Below are 24,164 nucleotides of genomic sequence, written 5' to 3' on the forward strand. Positions count from 1 at the left end.
AAAAAAGTTCTGGGGTGTAATGCACAGCATGGTGACAACAGTTAAAGATACTGTAGTCTATGTTTGAAAGCAGCTGAGAGAGAAACTCCTAGAAGTTCTCACCACAAGAAAAAAAAAAATCATAACTATGTGAAGTGAAGGTTGTTAACTATACTAAAGTGGTAAACATTTCACAATAGATAACAAATATTAAATCATTATGTTGTGCACCTGAAACTAACATGATGTTATATATCAATTATATCTCAGAAAAGATAGTGCTCTCAATTTAAATTTTATTTTTAAATTTTTAGTTATTGAATCAAAAACACTCCAAGGAAACAAAGGGGAACACAGCTTTAACAGCCCTGGAGTTTTCGTCATAGAAAACACCACAGTGGAGTTCCAGAGAGGCTCAGAGAGGCAGACCTTCAAGATTCCTGGACCGCTGATGGCTGATTTCATCTTCAAGGTAGGATGGTCCTCTTCGTAAACTTCAGGCATCAGAAGCTCAGCACATCGCAAATTTTGAAAACAGTAAATGTGTTCAGCAGGAAGTCACCAATGATTGTTTTACTCAGAGCATATCCTTAACCTTTCCACCTTGGTGTCAGTTCCAAAAAGTTGTTCAGCCCTCTCAAGTTTCTGCTCCTGAACCTTACTAGTTAAGAAACAGATGTCACTTCTGCGGGACAGAGGTTGTTGCTGTGTCTGTGACCTGTGGACACTGTGTGCGGTTTTGACGTTCTAGGTGGAGCTGTTGACGTGATCAATGGCTGAATACTCCTCGTCCTAACCAGCTCTGTGCTCTTGCAAAGGAGAGTGAAGAGCAGGTGTCCCCAAACTACGGCCTGCGGGCCGCAGTGTGGCCCCCTGAGGCCATTTATCCAGCCCCCACTGCACTTCTGGAAGGGGCACCTCTTTCACTGGTGGTCAGTGAGAGGACCACTGTATTTGGCAGCCCTCCAATGGTCTGAGGGACAGTGAACTGGCCCCTGTGTAAAAAGTTTGAAGACCCCTGAAAGGCTCATTCCTTACCCTCCTTTTTAGGTGGCTCAGGTAGTGTCTCCTTATCGGCACTTGTCTGGGCCCCTGTGACAAGGTGCCCCCAGAAGAACTCTCCTTCCCTGTAACCATGTGCCTGCGTCTCCTCTCAGTGAAAATCTGGATCGTGCACAGATCCTCACTCAGGATATAAACTGGAGCAGCCAGTATAGTTCCAAGGTGATGTAATAGAAAATTCTTCTGCCAAAACTGCACATACCGAAGAAATGAAAAGAAAAAGGCATTTGGGGGTGGGGGCGGGGGTTGTCCTCTCCCTTTGCAGAAACTCATTCCAAAACAGAAGCGGGATCAAGAAAATGAACCAAATGGTGAGGGATATTTTTACCTATGAAAAGACCCAACACCTTCAGAACTGTCTGTGTTCCACATGTTAACTTGTCAATATTTCTTCGGGACATTGTGTACCAGTGGAGGAATGCATGTGGAGTTAAGTGAGAGCTTCAGTCTGACATCCTGGGCTCCTGATGCAGCCCGTACAGTGACCAGTGACGTGTTGACCTGCTCTGTGGTTTGCTGTTTGTAAGCTTTGGATTTTAAATAGTCAACACTTAAAAATCAAGAGATTTTTACCTAGCCTGACCAGGTGGTGGTGCAATGGATAGAGCATCAGCCTGGGATGCAGAGGACCCAGGTTCGAAACCCGAGGTTGCAAGCTTGAGTGCGGGCTCATCTGGCTTGAGTGCAGGCTCACCAGCTTGAGTGTGAGGTCGTTGGCTTGAGTGTGGGATCATAGACATGACCCCATGGTCGCTGGCTTGAAACCCAAGGTTGCTGGCTTGAGCAAGGGGTCACTCGCTCTGCTGTAGCCCCCCTCCCCATCAAGGCACATATGGGCCCTGGCCGGTTGGCTCAGCGGTAGAGCGTCGGCCTGGCGTGCAGGGGACCCGGGTTCGATTCCCGGCCAGGGCACACAGGAGAAGCGCCCATCTGCTTCTCCACCCCCCCCCTTCCTCTCTGTCTCTCTCTTCCCCTCCCGCAGCCGAGGCTCCATTGGAGCAAAGATGGCCCGGGCGCTGGGGATGGCTCCTTGGCCTCTGCCCCAGGCGCTGGAGTGGCTCTGGTCGTGGCAGAGCGACACCCCAGAGGGGCAGAGCATCGCCCCCTGGTGGGCAGAGCGTCGCCTCTGGTGGGCGTGCCGGGTGGATCCTGGTCGGGCGCATGCGGGAGTCTGTCTGACTGTCTCTCCCTGTTTCCAGCTTCAGAAAAATACAAAACAAAAAACAAAACAAAACAAAACAAAAAAGGCACATATGAAAAAGCAGACAATGAACAACTAAGGAGCCACAATGAAGAATTGATGTTTCTCATCTCTCTCCCTTCCTGTCTGTCTGTCTTTCTCTCTGTCTTAGTCACAAAAGAGAGAGAGAGAGAGAGAGAGAGAGAGAGAGATTTTTACCTAGGAATACCAGTTATTTCTACTTCTTTTTTTCTTCTTTTTTTCCAAGGGAGAGGAAGGGAGATAGAGAGGCAGACTACTGCATGCGCCCTGACCAGGATCCACCCGGAAACCCCTGTCTGGGGCCAATGCTCTGCCCATCTGGGGCCATTGCTTGCAACCAAGCTATTTTTAGCACCTGAGGCTGAGGCTCTACAGAGCCATCCTCAGCACCTGGGGTGATACACTCGAACCAGTTGAGCCATGGCTGTGGGAGGGGAAGAGAGAAGGGGCGGTAGAGGGGTGGAGAAGCACATGGTCACTTCTCCTGTGTGTCCTGTCTAGGAATCAAACATAGGCCATCCGCACCCTGGGCCAATGCTCTACCAGTGAGCTAACCAGCCAGGGCCTTCTGCCTTTTTTTTTAAGCGTGGGAAGACCTGACAGCTCACCTGCACTTTGCCACAGCAATGGTTGGCTGCCTCTGAGTGACAGCTGCTCTCTCATGAGGGTATGCTTTCTGCTTTGCCTCAGTCCACACCGCTTTCTTGTGTGTCCCTAATATTAAAGGCATAGTAGCCATTTAAGTAGCCATTCATAGACATCACTTACCATTTATAGACATTTACCTGTCTTCTTTCAGACCCTTGAAGCATCAACCCAGTGTTCTTTGACAGTAGCATTGTGAACGGTGTTTAGAAAGCCAAGGTTGTCATCTGTCTTTCTATTCTTTCTCTCTGTTCTGTTGCCATGAGTACATTCTATATGTGTCTCATTTGCCTTAGGATTTTCAGTTTAGATTCTTAAGTAGTAAACACACACACACACACACACACACACACACACACACACAGTGTTGTTGTTTTTTTAACTTTCCTGTTCATTCTTACTCAGAGAATCTGTATTTTCTCAAGTCAGTTTGGAGATCTATGACTGAGTAGGAGACATTAGTACGATTGCGTGGGAGAAACAGTCCAAAGTTAACATTTCAAGATATTGTTTGTTTGTAGTATATACTGTTTATTGATACTATGCATAAAAACACACATACCCATAAACTATTTCTTCAAACGTGTGTGTATTCACACAGGCATAAATATGTGTATGTGTGCATACATTTCATTTAAAGATTTGGAAGGATCCACTCCAAACTAAAAACAATGAACAAAACCATGACCAATGGTTATTGCAGAGGGGAGGGGTGCTTTGCGGAAGTGACCTTCATTTTACTAAAAATATTTTAATATTTAAAATAATTCTTCAAAAGAAAACAAATGTATGCCACTTGCATAAATAAAAAGTATTCTATACCTTCTTCACCTCTTAATAGAACACCTTGTAGCAGCATGTCACCATGGTCTATTTTTAGCACTCAGGTGCTAAAAATAGCTTGGTTGAGAGCAATGGCCCCAGATGGGCTGTACTCAGTCTTCTGTTTTCCTGGGTCTGAGTTCTGTTTTTCTCAGATTTAATGAACAATTCTGGGCTTTAACTGTAACTTCTAGAAAGCTTTTGATCTCTCTTGACTGAAGAGGTTTTTATAAATATATATTTAGCAAAGAGGGTGTCACATGCAGCCGTCCAATTCATGCATAAACAGCCTCATAGTCATGTCAACAGCCATGTCTGTCCTGCCTGTGGTGTGCTTGGTGGGTGAGAATTTGGCAAAATCAGAAACGCTGTGTTGAATCAGGGATGACTTCGATGTTGTTTTTCCCAGACTCACAAGCTTGTCCAAAGAATGTGGGTGTGTTTCTAGGAACTATCCTCTTTCATGGGTGACTTTTTTTTTTGGCTTGGAACATGTAGTTTTGCCCACTCTGTGTTGTTGCTATGATAAGGAAGCCTTTCCTTCCGATGTCTTCCCAGCCCATTGCGCCGTCACATGATGGTGGTGCTGTGAATGGGAGGTTGATGGTGCAGGTGAGGTCACTGATGATGGGCAGCCATGTGCTTCACTGTGTCTCTTTCTGTCCTGTCTACTGAGAGTGGCAGGTCCAACAGTGGAAGACCGGGGAGAGTATGAGAGTGTGAAGACCAGCCCTGCCACGCAGTGCTGATTTGGCTCAGTCGTGGGCACAGTGAGATGCGTGGAGCACTTCCTTACATGGTTCATAGGAGAGATCTCATTTCATAGACTTTTATTGCATTGTTGACAAGTACTATATTCTTACTTAGATAAACAGGAAGACATCAATAGAATGTTAGACTGTTCTGTGGTTATTGATGCTCAGATTCTTTTTATTTTTTTAAGTGAGAGGAGGGGAGATAGTAAGACAGACTCCTACAAGTGCCCCAACCAGGATGCACCTGGCAACTGCCATCTGGGACCGATGCTCAACTTGCCAAGCTATTTTTAGTGCCTGAGGTTGATGTCCAACTGAGCTATTGTCAGGGCCTGGGGCGACACTCCAACCAATAGAGCCACTGGCTGCAGGAGGGGAAGATAGAGAGAAAGGGAAGAGAGAGGGGAAGAGAAGCAGATGGTTGTTTCTCTTGTGTGCCCTGACTAGGGATTGAAACCAGGACATCCACACACTGGGCCAATTCTCTGTCCCCTGAGCCAATCAGCCAGGGCTGCCACTCAGATTCTGAAGTTTAGTAACTCACTGCACAAGTGAGACAATGATTCCATTTTTTCTACCCTTTAAGAAGCTCTGTTTTCATGATTGGTCCATTCTTGAAAATTGCATTTTTCCTTCTGCCCCGTGGATTCCTCATGATGCAATCTTGCTTTCCTGAAGAATTTGTTCACGTGGAGGAACTTTGCTACAGTACTGCTGAGTTGGTTTTTGCATTCGAGCCCTAAGGTCTTATTTTACTCTACAGTGTGTACATGTCACCACCAGGTAGTAGCAGAGAGTCTTGATCAAGGAATTAATGCTGTGTACCTTTCAGATTGGATGGTAAGATAGACATTGTTCATTCAGTGAGCATTTACTGAACATTGACATGTGTGTGCAAGTGTTTTAACTCTATGCCCATGAGAATAATCTAATAAAACAAAATTAAGTGGCTTTGATAAAGACATCTCTTTCCATGGTTAACTATTTTTAACTATCGTTGATGGCTTTTCTTGTCTTTCAAAACCTATGTCCATTAGCAGGGGGGAAGATTCTCTTCCTCTTGGTCTGAAATCTTCCTTTTGATGCCAATTGTCTGTTATCTTTCTCCCATTCAGAGAATTTGCGTTTCTGTAGGAAAATGTCTTCTGCTGTTGCTTCCTCCTGTTTTGGGCTATGAGAGCCTCTGTCTTCAGTTTCCTACAACCTGAGCTCTAGATAAACTTATGTTCTCTACCTACAGAGTCTATATTCTTTTCCTGCAGAGTTGTGATGGCACATCTGACTGATCTAGGAACGGGAGGAGTTGAAACCACCTGGGTTTTTTTTTCTCTCAAAGACTAGTTACAGCCTTGCTTTGTGGTACAGACACTAGCTACATTTATATATTCACAGGTGTTTCAAAACTCAGCAGGTCACAGTTTGTAGAGTCAGTGCCCTTTTGAGTTGCCCAAGGCTACTGTAACGTAGCACCATAGAGTGAACGCTTAGACAGCACACTGACAGCTCCTGGTTCTGGAGGCTGCAAGTCTAAGATCAGGGTTTGTCAGGCGGGGCCCATCTGGCATCTGTGAGAGGGAATCTGTCTCCTGCCTTCTTCTGGCTTCTTGTAGCTTCGAGTGTCCTCCCTGTGTCTCCACATCATTCCCTTCTGCGCCTGTCTGCCTCTGTGCGCAAATTCCTCCTTTTTGTAAGGATACCAGTCATAGTGAATTAGGGACCACCTGACCGACCTCATCTGGACTTGGCTAGATCTGCAAAGACCCTATTTCCAAGTCAGATCACATTCGGAGGTTCTGGTAGTTAGGAATTCAACATATATTTTTCCAGGGAATGTAATTCAACCCATAATAGTACTCAACAGAAAAGAAACTCTACCTGTTCCATAGTGCCTCTCAGTCAGAAATCCGTCTCTTTCCGAGTTTTTCCCATTGATCACAAAGGTAGAAACTTTTGAATTGTCACTCGATAGTTTACTGTAATGTGGTCTGCTGAGGGAAATTTCTTGATTAACACACCAGAATTCACAGCTAAATTATATGTTTAAGTATGTCCACACATAAAAAAGTAGAGTTTTCTATAAATATCTCTTCTGTGAATTTGGAGAATTATTTTGAAGTGACTAAGTTAGGTAGTTGAATTTGAATTAATTTTCTTACCATTATGAAATTATTGTGCTAATCAATGGTCGCTTCTCATATGTGCCCTGACCAGGGTCGGACCTGGGACACCCACATGCCTGGCTGATGCTCTACCCACTGAGCCAACCAGCCAGTGCTGGAACTACAGTGTATCCGTAAAGTCACGGTGCACTTTTGACCGGTCACAGGAAAACAACAAAAGATGATAGAAATGTGATATCTGCACCAAATAAAAGGAAAACTCTCCCAGTTTCTGTAGGATGATGTGGCAGCATATGCGCATGCACAGATGATGATGTAACACCGTGTATACAGCAGAGCAGCCCACGGCCATGCCAGTCGAGATGTGGGCGGTACAGAGGAAAGTTCAGTGTGTCTGTGGCTCGCTAAATTCGAATCCGTGACCAAAGTGCAACTTGAATATCGACACGTTTATAACGAAGCGCCACCACATAGGAATAACATTACTCGGTGGGATAAGCAGTTGAAGGAAACCGGCAGTTTGGTGGAGAAACCCCGTTCTGGTAGGCCATCAGTCAGTGACGAGTCTGTAGAGGCTATACGGGATAGCTACCTAAGTAGCCCTAAAAAATCTGTGTGAGCCCACATCAAACTGCACTGAATAGGTATGAAACTGGGAGAGCTTTCCTTTTATTTGGTGCAGATTTCACATTTCTATCGTCTTTTGTTGCTTTCCTGTGACTGGTCAAAAGTGCACCATGACTTTACAGACACACTGTATTTCCTATCATGGGTTACTTTTTAAATATTTTTTGCTGGGAATACTGTAGCTTTGCCCACTCAATGTTGTTGAACCTCTCTCTTGCCATTGTGAGTACCTGACCATCTCCCATGCCGATGAAGCTGTCCTCCCTGGGGTCTGAGAGTAGTGGCTGGTGACTGGGCAGTTGTTAGCCAGGATGCAAAGAGTGGGCATTAATGTTCAACTTTTGATTATGAAGGTAGGATTTTTTGTTCTTGTTGTTTAGACTTGAAACTCAGGAGAGAGGTAAGCAGTGGTGGAATTCAAATAACTTAACAACCGGTTCTCTGCCCTAATGACTGTTTTAAGTATAAAAAAGTTGATATACCGAAAGGTAGTTTATTATTTCAAGCACTTAATACTTAAATAACAATAAAAGAGGTAGATTATAAGAAAACTAGATTATAAGAAACTTTTAAAATATTAATGAAAAAATGTTAAATAATGCCTGACAAAAAACAATAGAACTGTTATTTAAGATATTCCCATATTGCTTCTTGATTGGCGTCCTCACTTGCAATTTTTTCACCTATGGACAGAGTGAACATTACTGTGGGTACTTACAATACGCTGAGGTGCAGATGAATGTTTAAAAAACAGTAAAGACCTAGCGTGCGGAGGACCCGGGTTCGATTCCCGGCCAGGGCACACAGGAGAAGCGCCCATTTGCTTTTCCACCCCTCCCCCCCTCCTTCCTCTCTGTCTCTTCCCCTCCCGCAGCCAAGGCTCCATTGGAGCAAAGATGGCCCGGGCGCTGGGGATGGCTCTGTGGCCTCTGCCCCAGGCGCTAGAGTGGCTCTGGTCGCAACATGGCGACGCCCAGGAGGGGCAGAGCATCGCCCCCTGGTGGGCAGAGCGTCACCCCTCGTGGGCATGCCGGGTGGATCCTGGTCGGGCGCATGCGGGAGTCTGTCTGACTGTCTCTCCCCATTTCCAGCTTCAGAAACAAAACAAAACAAAACAAAAAAAGAGCAAGGAATGTGAATTTGTGATTTCTACATTGGGCAGCTGCCCAGGCGCCCACCTCAGACAGAACCCTGATTACAAATGCCATTTTGACAGCTGGTTCGCTGAACTCAACAAAAACTTAGGTATCAGTTCTGCCAAGCTGGTGTGAACGGCCGAATCCCACCACTGGAGGTAAGGCTTTTATAAACTGATTTAGGTCTCATAACATTTCAAGGGTGAGGCTCAGTGGACTAAATCCAAGCATTTCTTTTACAATAGAGAGAGAATGCCACGGGCTTAGTGCCTTCGGCATCCTCCACACAGGAGGTGCTCTTCTGCAGCAACAATCCAGCCAAGATGTGCAAAGCCCGCGTCCTCTGCCCTGGGGGGTTGTGGGTAAGAGATCAGAAGGGGACAGGATGAAAAAAATGAGGCAGCGAAACATGTGTGTGAAGGCACTCACTCCTCAGGTCAGGGAAGCTGACGTATTAAGTAGATTTCAAAGCCAAAGGCAGAAAAGGGGCTTTTTCTCTTCTTTTCATTTCAAACCCTGAGAAGAAAATGCATCACGGCAGTGGTTTTCAACCTCCAGTCTGCAGCCTGGTGCTGGTCCACTAGACATTCTGTGCCAGCCTGCAAAAGAGTTAATTAATCTCCCTGATGTTGTATGAAAATTATAGACCCAGTGATCTTAGTTGAATTTGCTTGTACTCAGGGTGATTTCTGCCTTAGTGGCCCCTGAAACAATTCTCCTATTTTCACTGATCCCCAAGTGTGAAAAGGTTAAAAGCACTGTCATAGGGTTCCCACCTCCATCCACAACCACCAGGGGACGCTGCCTCAGCATGCACTGGGCATTAGTATCTTGAGATGTGTACTCACAGCTTGAATCTGGGTTCGAGTCCTTGGAATCTCCCTCAACTCCCACTTGGCAGGGAAGATGTCCAGGAAACTCCATGTGCTCTTGGCTGGCCATCCTCGGATGGGTTGACATGGTGGGGACAAGTGACCCTGTAGCTGAGGGATAAAGGTGGAGTAACCATACACCTTAGTTTGTTCAGAAAAGACCTAGTTTATGCCTGTGGCTCTGGCTTAGTTGGTAGTAGTTCCTCTGTCACTCAAAAGCATACTGCTTGGATGATAAAACATTAGCCTCTGTATGGCCCTGGCTGGTTGGCTCAGTGGTAGAGCGTCGGCCTGGCGTGCAGGAGTCCCAGGTTCGATTCTTGGTCAGGGCACACAGGAGAAGCGCCCATCTGCTTCTCCACCCCTCCCCTTCTCCTTCCTCTCTGTCTCTCTCTTCCCCTCCCACAGCCAAGGCTCCACTGGAGCAAAGTTGGCCCAGGCACTGAGGATGGCTCCATGGCCTCTGCCTCAGATGCAAGAATGGCTCTGGTTGCAACAGAGCAACGCCCCAGATGGGCAGAGCATCGCCCCCTAGTGGGCACGCCCGGTGGATCCCGGTTGGGCGCATGCGAGAGTCTGTCTGACTGCCTCCCCGTTTCCAACTTCAGAAAAATACAAAAAAAACAAAAACAAACAAACAAAAAAAACATGAGCCTCTGTAGGTAAGGGGCTCCAAGCTAGGCTGGGAATTGGATAGGAGCCCTGGCCATGCCTCACAGAATTTGCAGAACAAGGAGTGTGGAAAGGGCAGGTCACCAGAGGAGTCCACCAGCCCCAACCAGGAAAGAACACGGCAGAGTTCACAGGCACTGAAGCCTTCCAGTGACTTGAGGGACAAGGGACACTGCTCTGGGTCTAAGGACAAGACAAGGATCTTCACCCATGAATCCAAGCTCTTCATTTTCCCTACCTCTGTGAGGTCCTAAGCCAAAAACCACCATAGAGGAGGTCAGTCTGCAGGAGAGGACAGCTGAAAACGGAGCAGTCCCCCGCCTGAGACTGTCAGTTACCATGAGAGATGTGCTCAACCTACTGCTGTGATTGTGTGTTTGCCTAATTTTTTTTTATTCTTGTCAATTTTTGAATGATATATTTTGAGGCTAGATTGTCAAATGACTCACCTTTAGAACCATTGCCTCATCCTGGCTGGATAGCTCAGGTGATTAGAGCATCGTCCTGAATAGCAGAGGTTGTTGGCTCAATCCCTGGTCAGGGCACATACAAGAACAGATTGATGGTCCTCTCTCCCTTCTTCTCTCTCTCTCTCTTCCTCTCTCCCTTCTTCTCATTCTCTCTCTCTCCCTCTCCCTTCCTCTCTCTAAAATTAATAAATAAAATTTTAAAAGAGAACATTGCCTCTTTCAGTGACTTGATCATTTTATCATTCTGAAATTTTTAGCACTTTGACTCCTTTGTCTTCTGACTTCCATTTATTGTGTTGAGAAGTCAGCTGTCAGTCTTATTTTTGTTTCTTAGAAGTTTATGAGTCTTTTTGTTTTGTCTACTTTTAAGTGTTTCAGTTTGACTGTGATGTAAGTAGTGGCTTTCTTCTGCTTGAGGTCCATCATAGTGCTCCATGACTCTGTGGTCTGATATCCCTCATCCATTTTGGAAGATCCTCATTTAGATAGAGCTGCCATTTCATTCTCTATTTTCTGGGATGACAATTATAACTTCATCCCACATGTCTAATTTCTACATTTTTTTAAATTAACTTACTAATTCTCTGTTCAGTGTATATAATCCAGGAGTCAACAGATTATGGCCAGCCAGCTGACTACCAGTTTCTGTTAAATATGGAGTTCTGTTGGAAAACAGCCACCCATTTGCTGCCTCAGGTGCTAAAATTAGCTTGGTTGCAAGCATGGCACTAGATAAGCAGAGCATCGGCCCCAGATAGGGGTCACCAGGTGGATCCCAGTTGAGGCACATGCAGGAGTCTGTTTCTCTACTTTCCCTCCTTTTACTTAAAAAATTTATTTTGTATACCTAGTTATTTATAAGTTTTGCTGTATGTAGTGGATGTAAGATCATAGATATAATTTGAGACTGGATAAATTTTGGTTCTGGAAAACAGGTTGGTGGGCAATCTCTTCCATTCAAGAAGCAGTTAAAATAACTTGACCCTGAGCTTCATTCCCATTGAAAACTGGTCTATTTCCAGTTCACTCTTATTTGTAGGATGGAGCTTTCTGGGGCCTCAGCTTGGAGCCAGAGGTGTAGATGGACACTCCTCACCGTGGTGGGTTTAGAGCTCAAGGTTTTGCTCCCCTTGCCTGTGAGTCTGACCACAGGTATGCTCAGCCTCTCAGCTGCTTGGTCACCTTCTTGCAAAATGGAAAATGCTGTGAACAGGAAGATGGTGTCAGGTGCTCTGCTCACCTTTGTGGGTTTGCTTTGTGTCTGGGATCTTGGGCTCAGAGATCCTCACTTATAAGGTAGTTCCTGATGCCTTCAGATGCACTTTTGAAAGTATTTTATGCAGTATTTTTACTTCTTCCTGGGAGGATCCCTCAAAAACAGCCATTCTGCCAAAGTCAGGAGCAAAACTCCTTGAAAGTGTTGTCAGCCACTGTGACCCCTGTGCTGTCCCCGCCCCATCTGCAGATCCCTGTCCCCCAATGCACATCTACTGGCTGGAATCCTTATACCATTTCATAATTAACTATATCAAACTATGATTTTTCAGCCAACCCTTATTTAATATTTACTAATAAGCTTTACTGATTTGTTTAATCATTAATGCTTTTTGCATCTCATTACTTTCTTCTGTATTTTTATCAGTTCTTTTTCCATATATTCTTTAGTTGTTGTTTCTTATCCCTGCCCCCGAGAGAGCATCTGAGTGGTAAAGTTTCAGTCACGTTGTGTCTGAAACGTCTTTATTTCACTGTTGACTGATTGATCATTTTATCATAGATTGTTTATAGACTTATGAATTGATCATTGGTTAGTGGCTAATAATTTGGCTATAGAATTCTAGATGGAAAATTATTGAAGGTATGATTTTGGAATTTTTTTATATATGTTGTTATGTATGAGAAATATGATGCCAATCTGACTTAGGCAATAATTTTTTTTCCTTTCTGGTAACTTTTAGGATTTTTGTTTTTTAATTCTTAGTGTAGTTTTTAAAAATATCTTCTCAGAAACCCTGGCCTGATGGCTCGGCAGTAGAGGGTCAGCTCAGTGTATGGAAGTCCCAGGTTCGATTCCCAGTCAGGGAACACAGGAGAGGTGACCATCTGCTTCTCCACCCTTCTCCCCCCCCCCCTCCCCCCCCCCCCCGCCTCTCTCTCTCTCATCCCCTGCAGTCATTGACTTAAATGAGCAAGTTGGCCCCGGGCACTGAAGATGACTGCATGGCCTCACCTCAGGTGCTAAAATAGCTCAGTTCCCAAGCAGCAGAGCAGTGGCCCCAGATGGGCAGAGCATCAGCCCTAGATGGGGGTTGCGGGTGGATCCCAGTCAGGGCACATGCAGGGAGTCTGTCTCTCTGCCTCCCTGCCTTTCATTTGATTAAAAAAAAAATGTCAGCTCAGAACCTGATGGATATTTTTAAACTGAGGACTCCTGTCTTTTTAGGGTCTAGGACAGGCATGGCCAACATACAGCCCGCAGGCCAGATCTGGCCTGTGTAATGAGTTTATGCAGCCCACGATTAAATTTTTAATATTCTCCGCTACTTTAAAATCTCAGCTACTCAGAAGCGGAAGCATCTTTATTGGAAATTGAGATATTTAAGAAGATAGTGATATGTGGGAAAGAATTCCACATGTGACTAATCTAGGGTTAACTTCCAATAATTGGTCGAATGGATTCATGATAATTCTTTATTTTAAAAAAAGATTACAACTTTATAAAGATTTACAACTTTTGTACTCATCTGTACTCGATATGAACTGTTTGACATTTAGTGGCGATGTGAAACCCACATTCTTCTTTCTTTTTTTTTTTTACAGAGACAGAGAGAGAGTCAGAGAGAGGGATAGACAGGGACAGACAGGCAGGAACAGAGAGATGAGAAGCATCAATCATTAGTTTTTCATTGCGCGTTACGACACCGTAGTTGTTCATTGATTGCTTTTTCATATGTGCCTTGATTGCTTTCTCATATGTGCCTTGACCGCGGGCCTTCAGCAGACCGAGTAACCCCTTGCTCGAGCCAGCGACCTTGGGTCCAAGCTGGTGAGCTTTTGCTCAAACCAGATGAGCCTGCGCTTCAAGCTGGCAACCTTGGGGTCTCAAACCTGGGCTCTTCCACATCCCAGTCCGACACTCTATCCACTGCACCACCGCCTAGTCAGGCGAAACCCACATTCTTTTAGGTGGAGTTTGCCAGTGTGCACCCAAGGTCAAACAATTCGTTATTTTTGTGGTCAAGTGTGCTGAAACAAGTGGCATTGTAGCATAGACAATAGCTCCAGTTGATAACTGAAAATGTGTCCAGGCTGTTTATAAAATGAAATATTGTTTTATTTGCGATATAGCCCCTTCAAACTCATTCTGTTACTTAAATATTGTTTCTATTGATTACGATACAGTTTGGATATTTATAAGGTATATAATTATATTTTACTAAAATATATTTTTATTAAAATTTTTTTCACTCACATTTATTCATAAACAAATTACAATAAAATTTTGTTTACTTAAATGAATCATTTTTGTATTTAACATTTTTTTATTTTAATAGTTCATCTGGCTTGTGAAAAAGTTTTCTTTCTTTTTTTCTTTTTTCTTTTTTGTATTTTTCTGAAGTTGGAAATGGGGAGGCAATCAGACAGACTCCTGCATGTGCTCAACCAGGATCCACCCGGCATGCCCACCAGGGGGCGATGCTCTGCCCATCTGGGGCATTGCTCTGTTGCAACTAGAGGCATTCTAGCACCTAAGGCAGAGGCCATAGAGCCATCCTCAGCGCCCGGGCCAACTTTGCTCCAATGGAGCCCTGGCTGCGGGAGGGGAAGAGAGAGACAGAGAGGAAGGAGAGGGGGAGGGGTGGAGAAGCAGATGGGCGCTTCTCCTATGTGCCCTGGCCAGGAATCGAACCCGGGACTCCTGCACGCCAGGCTGACGCTCTACCACTGAGCCATCTGGCCCAGGGGCAAAAACTGTTAGCCTTGCCTGGTCTAGGAAATGCTCGGCAATTGTGTGATCAAATCTTGCCTCTCATTGTTCTCTCTCTCATTTCCTCATCTCCATCTTGAACTCCAGCTGATCCTGGCATTTTCTGGATCTCTCTTCCATCAGCTTGACTTTTGTTTTCTAGCTCTTTTTCCTTTTATGTGGCATTGGGCGCTTTCCTTGAGTTTACTAATTTATTCAAGCTCTATGGAAGAAAACACAAAGGCGAGAACCTTTGCGGGGGGCGGGGTTAGTTACCTGGAAGCAAACTTGCCCACAGCTGCCCTTCTGGCTCATTCCCACTCCCGGTATCTGGGTCCCGAATGCTCATGTGTAACACCATGTGTTTACAGGCACCTCACTGTCTGTAGTTGTACTTCACAGAGGACTTTTCAGAAGCATCTGCTTAAAGATATTATTATAAAAAATATAAGAATCCCACCCACTATGTGCCACGTTGTGGGCAAACCCTGATTAAGCCTTAGTCCCTGTTCTCCCAGGCATTAAAATTCAATGTACCAGGAAGAAAGAAAAAAGTGAAACAAACACACAAAAATCTCCATGTGCATTTCTGTGAACTCATTCACAGACATGGAGTTATCAGGAGAAAGGACTCCCAGGACGCTGAAGATACTCTGAGCCCCCATGTAGGATCAAGCTAAGGGAAATGCTATCACTTAAAATTCCGGACTCTTCATGGACCGTAGTTGGGGGCGATGGAAGTGGTTGTCCGCTTGGTGAAGCGTATTCACCTCAGTTTGGAAGGTGGGGGAAGCGCGAGCTCGCTGCAGGCAGAGGTGTTATCACAGCTCTCTCTGTCCAGACCAGGTACACAACGGCCAAGGACAGCGTGGTCCAGTTCTTCTTTTACCAGCCCATCAGCCACCAGTGGAGACAGACGGACTTTTTCCCCTGCACGGTAACCTGTGGAGGAGGTGAGGCTCACACTTCAGACTTTGCTCATGAATATTTAGAGCTCTGAGTTAGAAATCACACATTTGTGAAATCGGCTTTAAAATGGGTGTAGTGCCTGACCAGGAGGTAGCACAGTGGATAAAGTGTTGGTCTGGGACACAAAGGACCCAGGTTCGAAACCCTGAGGTCGCTGGCTTGATTGCAGGCTCATTCGGCTTAGCGCAGGCTCACCAGCTGGAGCGCAGGGTCACCAGCTTGAACCATGGGGTCATAGACATGACGCCGTGGTCACTGGCTTGAGCTCAAGGTCGCTGGCTTGAGCAAGGGGTCACTGGCTCACTGGAGCCCCCTAGTCAAGGCACAGATGAGAAAGCAATCAATGAACAATTAAGGTGCCACAGCTATGAGTTGATACTTCTCAGCTCTCTCCCTTCTTGTCTGTCTGTCCCTATCTGTCCATCTCTCTGCCTCTCTCTATGTCTCTGTCCTCTTGCGATAGATAGATAGATAGATAGATAGATAGATAGATAGATAGATAGATAGATAGAAAATAAAATGAGTATAGTGCCAGGAGATACCAGCTGTGGGACCCGGAAACGGAAGTGCCTGACAGTGAGGTGGTGGCGAAGGTCCGCGGTGGTTGTAGAGACAGAAGAGGAGCATCAGGCTGTGGGACCCCTGCCACACCCGCCCACCTCTGCACACCGGCAGGGTTTCAGGAAGTTTCCTCATCCTGTAGAAAGGCCATATGCCTTATTTCCTTTCCATTTTGTTATCTCCGCACTGACATAAAATTACGGAGGAAAATTAATCGTCTCTCCTCAAATTATTAACACCTGAATGCTCCTTGTCTCCTTCTAGAAGCATGTTTCCATTTAGTACAAAAAAATGTTTTTCTTTGAGTCAAGGAGTAAAATCTCATTCTGTTTTTGTTTTGGGGAGAAAAGAAAACATACACATACAGCCCACAAGGAAAGCATTATGAAAATGTGATTATATTAGTAATCAAATCTGCAATGATTTGAGTAAATGGCATTTTGGAGGTTTGGGGGCTAATTAGGAAAATCAGCTCTCCGGTCTCCAAAGCAGTGGGATGGACTCACCCGGTCTTATCCGTAGCCGTCTGTGCGGCACACTTGAGACTGGGCTGGAGAGAGCACCAGATGGCCAGGCGTCTGATAGCGTAGACTTGCTGGCAGATATTGGCACCCCAGTGACATTTTATTGACTCCATTTGGATTTTCGTTCTTGTGGTTTTGACCTTGCTTTTTATAATGCATACCAGTCTGTCCTGTGCTCAGCTTACATCCAAGCCATGGCTTGTAGAATGTTGTCCAGTGGGTTATAAAATCAGATTCCTGTCAGCAATCAGGCCTGTCCGTATATTTTTAGAACTTTTTAGGCCCATTGGCTGAGGCTGAGAAGTTAATTTTGGTCTCCCCTGCCCCCCCCCCCCCCCCCCCCCCGCCCAAGAACTCATTCTGGGTTTTTTCTTTTTCTTTTTTTTTTGAGAGAGAGAGTCAGAGAGACTGATAGGATGGGAGAGAAAGAGAGGTAGGAGAGATAGGTAAGAAGCATCAACATGTAGTTGCATCACCTTAATTGCTCATTAATTGTTTCTCATATATGCCTAGACCAGGGGGCTCCAGCTGAACTAGTGACCCCTGGCTCAAGCCAATGACCTTGGGCTTCAAGCCAGAGACCTTTGGGCTCAAGCCAGTGACCCCACACTCAAGCTGGATGAGCCCGCACTGAATCTGGCAATCTTGGATTTCACACCTGGGCTCTCAGCATCCGCGGTTGATGCTTTATCCATTGTACCGCCACTGGTCATGTGAACTCATCCTGGTTTTACCTTAAAAAAAAAAAAAAAGAAAGAAACTTAACATGACACTTATGTGGTGACAGGAAACCTGGAATCAGATCTTTCAGGAGATAGAAGTGTCGCTTTGCAAATTGTTTTTTTAAATCTACAGCACTCATCCATTTGGGACACTCACTTTCTGCAGAGATGGTACAAACTGTATTGAATGGAACCAGGAGTCAGTCTTTAGCCCTTGCCCTCTGAAGGCCTGTGAGGCAAAGGGAGACATGAGGGGAGGGATTTTGTTCTTCCCTGTGTAGACAATGCTTAATCCTCAGTCAGCGAAGGTAACTGGTATTGGAGGTGCCCAGATAGCAAAGGAGACTGGTATCTCTGTGTAATGGGACATTATGTGGCAGACAGAAGCAATGGCCCAGCCAGGGGGCCCTCAAAATGTAACCTTGAGTGAGGAAAGTAGAAAGAAGAACAAGATTTAAAACAACATTACTTACTTAGTTAGAAGAGATACACACAAGACAACATCACCTAAGACCAATGCATTTGAAGGGCATCTAAACAGTAGGGTCTATTGGGGGGCGGGGGGAGTCTGATGGAAGTGGGGATGGGGGAAAAGAGGGACTATAAGGAAATTGGAAGGGCTTTGTGCAGTTCTGTGACGACAGTGAGATGTGGCAGGGAATGCAGGACAATGAAAAAGTAACCTTTTGCACCCGAGTCCTAGCATTTTTTAAAAGGCATCTAATGTAACCTTTTATTTATAACAGTGAAGACTATCAGAAGCAGTTCAGGTAGTCATTCTCAATCTTTTAGTCATCTTAGAAGAACCTGAGAATCCTTTTCAAAAAAATACTGATTTCTGGATGCAGCCATCGTGTTTCTGACTTAGCTGGACAGGGAAGGGACCTGGGGACCTGTGTACAGTCAGAAATCTCCTATGGTTCTGTTACACAGCTAGGGTTGAGCATCACCAGGTTCAGTCTTTTAAACAGGAGAAAAAGTGTGCGGGGAGTGATAGCGTTGCCGAGGAAAAACAAAACAGACGCACTGCTCAACCCGTCTTTTTCTTCCACGCTAGGTTATCAGCTTAACTCGGCTGAGTGTGTGGATACCCGCTTGAAGAGAGTGGTTCCTGACCATTATTGCCATTACTACCCCGAGAACGTGAAACCCAAGCCCAAACTGAAAGAATGCAGCATGGACCCTTGTCCATCCAGGTTGGCATCCTTGTTAATTCTTTTTACTTTGAAAAAAGAACAAATCCTGCGCAGCTGAGACTGCTCCTCCTTGGAACAGAGCAGCCCCGTCACATCGTCCCACTTTGAGCATGCGCTGGGGGCAGCTGCCTGCGTTTGCAAGGGTCACCGTGATCAGGGAGAATTAGGCTCACAGGCTTCCGCAGTCTGAGCTCCCTCTTGCTGTGGGTGGTGTCCCTGTGCTGTGATATTTAACCCTTTCTAATGAGCCTCTCTGAGAATCTCCTGCGTCTAAAAAATTTAAGATCCATTCACCCAACTGCAATGTGTGGTCCATCTGCTAGTCATAAGTATCTTGAACCCACTGTTTTAGCTTTATTTATTGATTGATTTATTTATTGATTGATTGTTTACGTGAGAGGAGAGGAGATAGACAGACTCCTGCATTCTCCCCAACTGGGATCTAACCGGCAACCCCTGTTTGGGGCCGATGCTCTGCCCATCTGGGGCCATGCTCGCAACCAAGCTATTTTTAGCACCTGAGATGGAGGCTCCATGGAGCCATCTTCAGCACTTGGAGCTGATGTGCTCTAACCAATCTAGCCATGACTGTGGAAAGGAAGAGAGAGAGAGAGAGAGAAACAGAGAGAGAGAGAAGGAGGAGGGAGAAGGGAGGAGAAGTAGATGGTCTCGTCCTGTGTGCCCTGACTAGGAATCAAACCCAGGACTTCCACACACTGAGTCAACATTCTATGACTGAGCCAACCGGCCAGGGCCCCACCATTGTAGTTTTTAAACAGGGTCACCCATGCCCAAGTTTGGACTTTGCAGTGTTCACTTTAAATTTGGGATAAATGACATGCCATGCAAGGAAATCAGATGCATTCATGTCAGAGCAGAAAAGCTATGCCTAAACTCTGCTGTTGCATAATTTAGTACCTGCTGACTTGGATTGCCTGGGGAAGTTTCCTGGCTTCCTTGCAGGATCTTAAAATAACAGCATGGTATCACATCCCAGAATCTCCCGGGCCTCGGCCAGCTGGCCAAGGCAGAGGTTTGCAAGTGGAAAAGGAAGCGTTCTTGGTGGATTTCATTTCCTATCTCTACCCTGCCCGTTTCCTGTAATCCCATGATTATTCATGGAGGCCTTTATGAGGGGCACATTCTGTGAAATAAACTGGTTTTCTGAAGATCTACTTATATGACAGTGATTAGTATCATCAATATATTTTATCAGAACGACCTTTCTAGGTGATAAAAAGGCATAAATAGATCCAAATAAGGAGACACTTTCTTCTTTGATTGATACATGTCATTAGTTCCCTTTCCTGTATTTTCTTATGGACCTGGGGTTGGTGTACATCCGAGATGTTTCTGGAAATGAAGGAGACGGTGGCTGAATTGGGGGGAATAGTTCATAGCACGTTGCATACTTAGTTCTCGATTTGAAAGAGAACCCTTTTGAGTGATGTCACATCTGTATTAGTCGCATTAATAAGCATATTTATTGATTTAGAAATGACATTATCACAACGGTTTTATTTGTAGTGACGGATTTAAAGAGATCATGCCCTACGACCACTTCCAACCTCTCCCTCGGTGAGTGACGTCATTACTTTCTGTAATTTCCTCCAGGTCATTTGCAAGGACTGGTTGTACCAGTAGCAAGGGTGTCAAATGTAGGAGGGGTGAACAGCAGACCCTGGGCGGAGAGCTGCGGGAAAACAGACTTCACTGCAGTAACAGGACAGACCTCTCTAAGAACGAGATGGAGAAGGCTGCCTTTAGCCATGACATCTCGTCACCGCGATGTCAGGTGTGTCCCGTGTGCCTGGATGTTAGAGAGGGAGTGGCCAGAAATGTGAACCCCCTTTCCCACCTGGACCGCTAACTACTATGGTCCTTTCTGACCTGGAGTTTCAATACGCTCCAGTAATATTGTCCTTTATTTTTATTTATTTATTTTTTAAGTGAGAGGAAGGGAGGTAGAGAGACAGACTCCCATGTGTTCCCCCTCCTAGTTTCCACCTGGCAACCCCCATCTGGGGCTGATGCCAACTGAGTCAACTGAGCTATCCTCAGCACCTGGGGCTGACACTATGGAACCACAGGACCAATAGAACCACTGGCTGTGAGAGTGGAAGAGAGAGAGAAGAGGAAGAGGAAGAGGGAGAGAAGCAGATGGTTGCTTCTCACATGTACCCTGACCGAGGATCAAACCCGGGACATTTGCATGCTGGGCCGACGCTCTATCCACTGAGCCAACCTGCCAGGGTCTAATATTATCCGTTAGCATTTTGTAGTTTAAAAGCAGTTGAAAGATGCTTTCATAAACTACACTTTAATTAATTTGACTCTCACATTGGTCCTGTGATGAGCAACCAGGGCCAGTGGATTGTTTCCCCCTTGACAGTGACCTCAGGGTAGAGGAGTTAACTACCTGTGACTGTAGATTATATGTAACAGTTAAGATTAAAGTTGTTTTTTTTTGTTTGTTTTTATTATTTTTTATTTATTCATTTTTAGAGAGGAGAGAGAGAAGGAGAGAGAGAGACAGAGAGGGAGAGAGAGGAGAGATAGACAGGGAGAGAGAAGGGGGGGAGGAGCTGGAAGCATCAACTCCCATATGTGCTTTGACCAGGCAAGCCCAGGGTTTCAAACCGGCAACCTCAGCATTTCCAAGTCAATGCTTTATCCACTGCGCCACCACAGGTCAGGCAAGATTCAAGTTGTAATTCTCCATGTCCCTAGGCTTTCTGAGCTGAATCATGGTTGGTATCCTTGTTGCAACCATATTAGCAAACTTGAAACAAACGTTCCAGCAACAAATAAATAATGTGTTTTCATTTGTTTGCTTTTGAGCTGGGAACATAACCCCTGGACTGCGTGCTCAGTGTCCTGCGGGGGCGGCACTCAGAGGCGGAGCTTCGTGTGTGTGGAGGAGTCCATGCACGGGGAGATCCTGCAGGTGGAGGAGTGGAAGTGCATGTACGCCCCCAAGCCCAAGGTCATGCAGACGTGCAACCTCTTTGACTGCCCCAAGTGGATCGCCATGGACTGGTCGCAGGTGAGACAGGACCCCGGGCCTCCGGTCGTGACATTCAGGTTTTCATGAATATTTGCCATGAGTTACTGGTTCTTTTTTGTTTACCCCCTCCCCTCAAAAGGAGGTTTGGGGCCCTGGCCGGTTGGCTCAGTGGTAGAGCGTCTGCCTGGCGTGCGGGGGACCCGGTTTCGATTCCCGGCCAGGGCACATAGGAGAGGCGCCCATTTGCTTCTCCACCCCCCTCCCTCCTTCCTCTCTGTCTCTCTCTTCCCCTCCCGCAGCCAGGGCTCCATTGGAGCAAAGATGGCCTGGGCGCTGGGGATGGCTTCCTTGGCCTCTGCCCCGGGCTCTGGGGTGGCTCTGGTCGCGGCGGAGCGACGCCCCGGAGTGGCAGAGCATCGCCCTCTGGTGGGCAAGCGTCGCCCCTGGTGGGCGTGCCGGGTGGATCCCGGTCGGGCGCATGCGGGAGTCTGTCTGACTGTCTCTCCCCGTTTCCAGCTTCAGAAAAAATACAAAGGAGGGGGAAAAAAAAGGAGGTTTGGAAAATGACATGCCCCTTCACATATGTTTAGATTGACATTTAAATTCACTTTATCACAAGTTTAGATTAAAAAACATCAAAAAGGTCATTTTCAACATGCTGTGAATGCTGACATTTTTAAATAATGTGTTGAAGCATTTTTAAAAATGTGTCCACTATAATGTAAAGGCCATGGTGATCTCTGTTCTTGCCAGATTTTGTGTGAAAAATACAGGAACAAGATCTTCTTGGAGAATTTGGATATCATGCATTTCTCCCCCTTGAACTCACATTTTTAATTCACTGTCTTCACAGAAATTTAATGTACTTTTATGCTTTAAAGTCTTTTATTGATACACTTTTCTACTTTTCCCTAAGAAAATGTATAGCAGTTAAAATTAATGTACTTTAATTTCCTGTGGCTCTAAGACTCTTAAGTATTAAACATCTGCTCCTGAATTAAGTTATTAATATAATATTTAATTTTAATACATAATCAAAAACATGAATATGTTTTAAATTTTGGTAGATAGTTATTACACATACAAAGTAAATTTTCATCTGAACTCAGTCTTTTCACAAGGTGAGTAGGCATTAAAACTAGTCCATTGCCTGTGTAAGACATGGGATAGCAGAAATTTTATTCTTTATTTTACTGTCTATTTCTCATTGTGTTTTGCTTTGCATGGACATGCTAGGAAAACGTGTTCACTTAAATGAATAGACCAAGATGGATGGATTTTTTTAGAGCAAGGTTATGCCAAAAAACATGCCCTGATCTATCAACAAAAATCAACATTTGGCCCTGGCTAGTTGTCTCAGTAGATAGAGCGCTGGCCTGGTGTATGGACATCCCAGGTTTGATTTCTGGTCAGAGAGCACAGGAGAAGCAACCATTTGCTACTCTCCCCCCTCTCTCCCCTTTTCTCTCCCTCCCTCTCCAGCAGTCAGTGACTCAGTTGGTTCAGGCGTTGGCGCTAGGCACTGAGGAAACCTTGGTTGATCCAAGCATCATCGGCACCAGATGGGAGTTTCCCGGTGGACCCCAGTCCAGTCAGGGCGCATGCGGGAGTCTGCCTCACTATCTCCCTTCCTCTCACTTAAAAAAAAAAAAAGAATAGCAAACACAAATATTGGATGTCTAAGTAGATGTTTATTTAGAACAAGGGTCCCCAAACTATGGCCTGCGGGCCATATGCGGCCCCCTGAGGACATTTATCCGGCCCCCCGCCGCACTTCCAGAAGGGGCACCTCTTTCATTGGTGGTCAGTGAGAGGAGCATAGTTCCCATTGAAATACTGGTCAGTTTGTTGATTTAAATTTACTTGTTTTTTATTTTAAATATTGTATTTGTTCTCGTTTTGTTTTTTTACTTTAAAATAAGATATGTGCAGTGTGCACAGGGATTTGTTCATTGTTGTTTTTTTATAGTCCGGCCCTCCAACGGTCTGAAGGACAGTGAACTGGCCCCCTGTGTAAAAAGTTTAGAGACCCCTGATTTAGAATAAGAAAAGAAATGACAAATTTTTAAAAACTGGCAACAACTCTAATGTGAACTCTGGACTTCAGTTAATAATAACGTATTAGTGATTCTGGTTCTTCAGGATGGTGACCATATCACACCAAAGCAAGATGTTACTAAAAGGGGAACTGTATGTGGGGGTGAGGGAGCAGAGGGGACTTTGTGCTATCTGCTCAACTTGTCTGTAAGCCTAAAATGGTCCTAAAAAATTAAGTCTCTTAATTTTTTTTTTTTCTTTTCTGAAGCTGGAAACGGGGAGAGACAGTCAGACAGACTCCCGCATGCGCCCGACCGGGATCCACCCAGCACGCCCACCAGGGGCGAAGCCCTGCCCACCAGGGGTGATGCTCTGTCCCTCCGGGGCGTCGCTCTGCCTCGACCAGAGCCACTCTAGTGCCTGGGGCAGAGGCCAAGGAGCCATCCCCAGCGCCCGGGCCATCTTTGCTCCAATGGAGCCTTGGCTGCGGGAGGGGACGAGAGAGACAGAGAGGAAGGGTGGTGGTGGTGGAGAAGCAAATGGGCGCTTCTCCTATGTGCCCTGGCCGGGAATCGAACCCGGGTCCCCCGCATGCCAGGCCGACGCTCTACTGCTGTGCCAACCGGCCAGGGCCAAGTCTCTTAATTTTTTAAAAACATACATACACACGTATACACTCACTAACTCGTAGAGAAATTGAAGACATGTTAGATTTTTCACAACATGAGAACACTCCATTGATAATCAAGAGTACCTTCTAAATAAAAAATAAATAATTCAAGAAAAAAACTGACAACAC

At 45.5% G+C, this 24,164-nt stretch overlaps 1 protein-coding gene across 1 annotated transcript in view; it reads left to right on the top strand.

Annotated features, from left to right (window-relative positions):
• The window catches only part of LOC136384641 (ADAMTS-like protein 3), a 248,229-nt gene that overhangs the window by 131,896 nt on the left and 92,169 nt on the right, over window positions 1–24,164 (top strand). Inside the window, exons 9-13 of the mRNA XM_066355073.1 lie at window positions 294–451; window positions 15,191–15,302; window positions 18,183–18,321; window positions 19,849–19,899; window positions 21,163–21,367. Of these exons, the coding sequence (XP_066211170.1) occupies window positions 294–451; window positions 15,191–15,302; window positions 18,183–18,321; window positions 19,849–19,899; window positions 21,163–21,367 (665 nt within the window). The remainder of the gene's footprint in view (window positions 1–293; window positions 452–15,190; window positions 15,303–18,182; window positions 18,322–19,848; window positions 19,900–21,162; window positions 21,368–24,164) is intronic.

This window comes from Saccopteryx leptura, chromosome 13, assembly GCF_036850995.1.
Source record: "Saccopteryx leptura isolate mSacLep1 chromosome 13, mSacLep1_pri_phased_curated, whole genome shotgun sequence".
Lineage (NCBI taxonomy): Eukaryota > Metazoa > Chordata > Mammalia > Chiroptera > Emballonuridae > Saccopteryx > Saccopteryx leptura.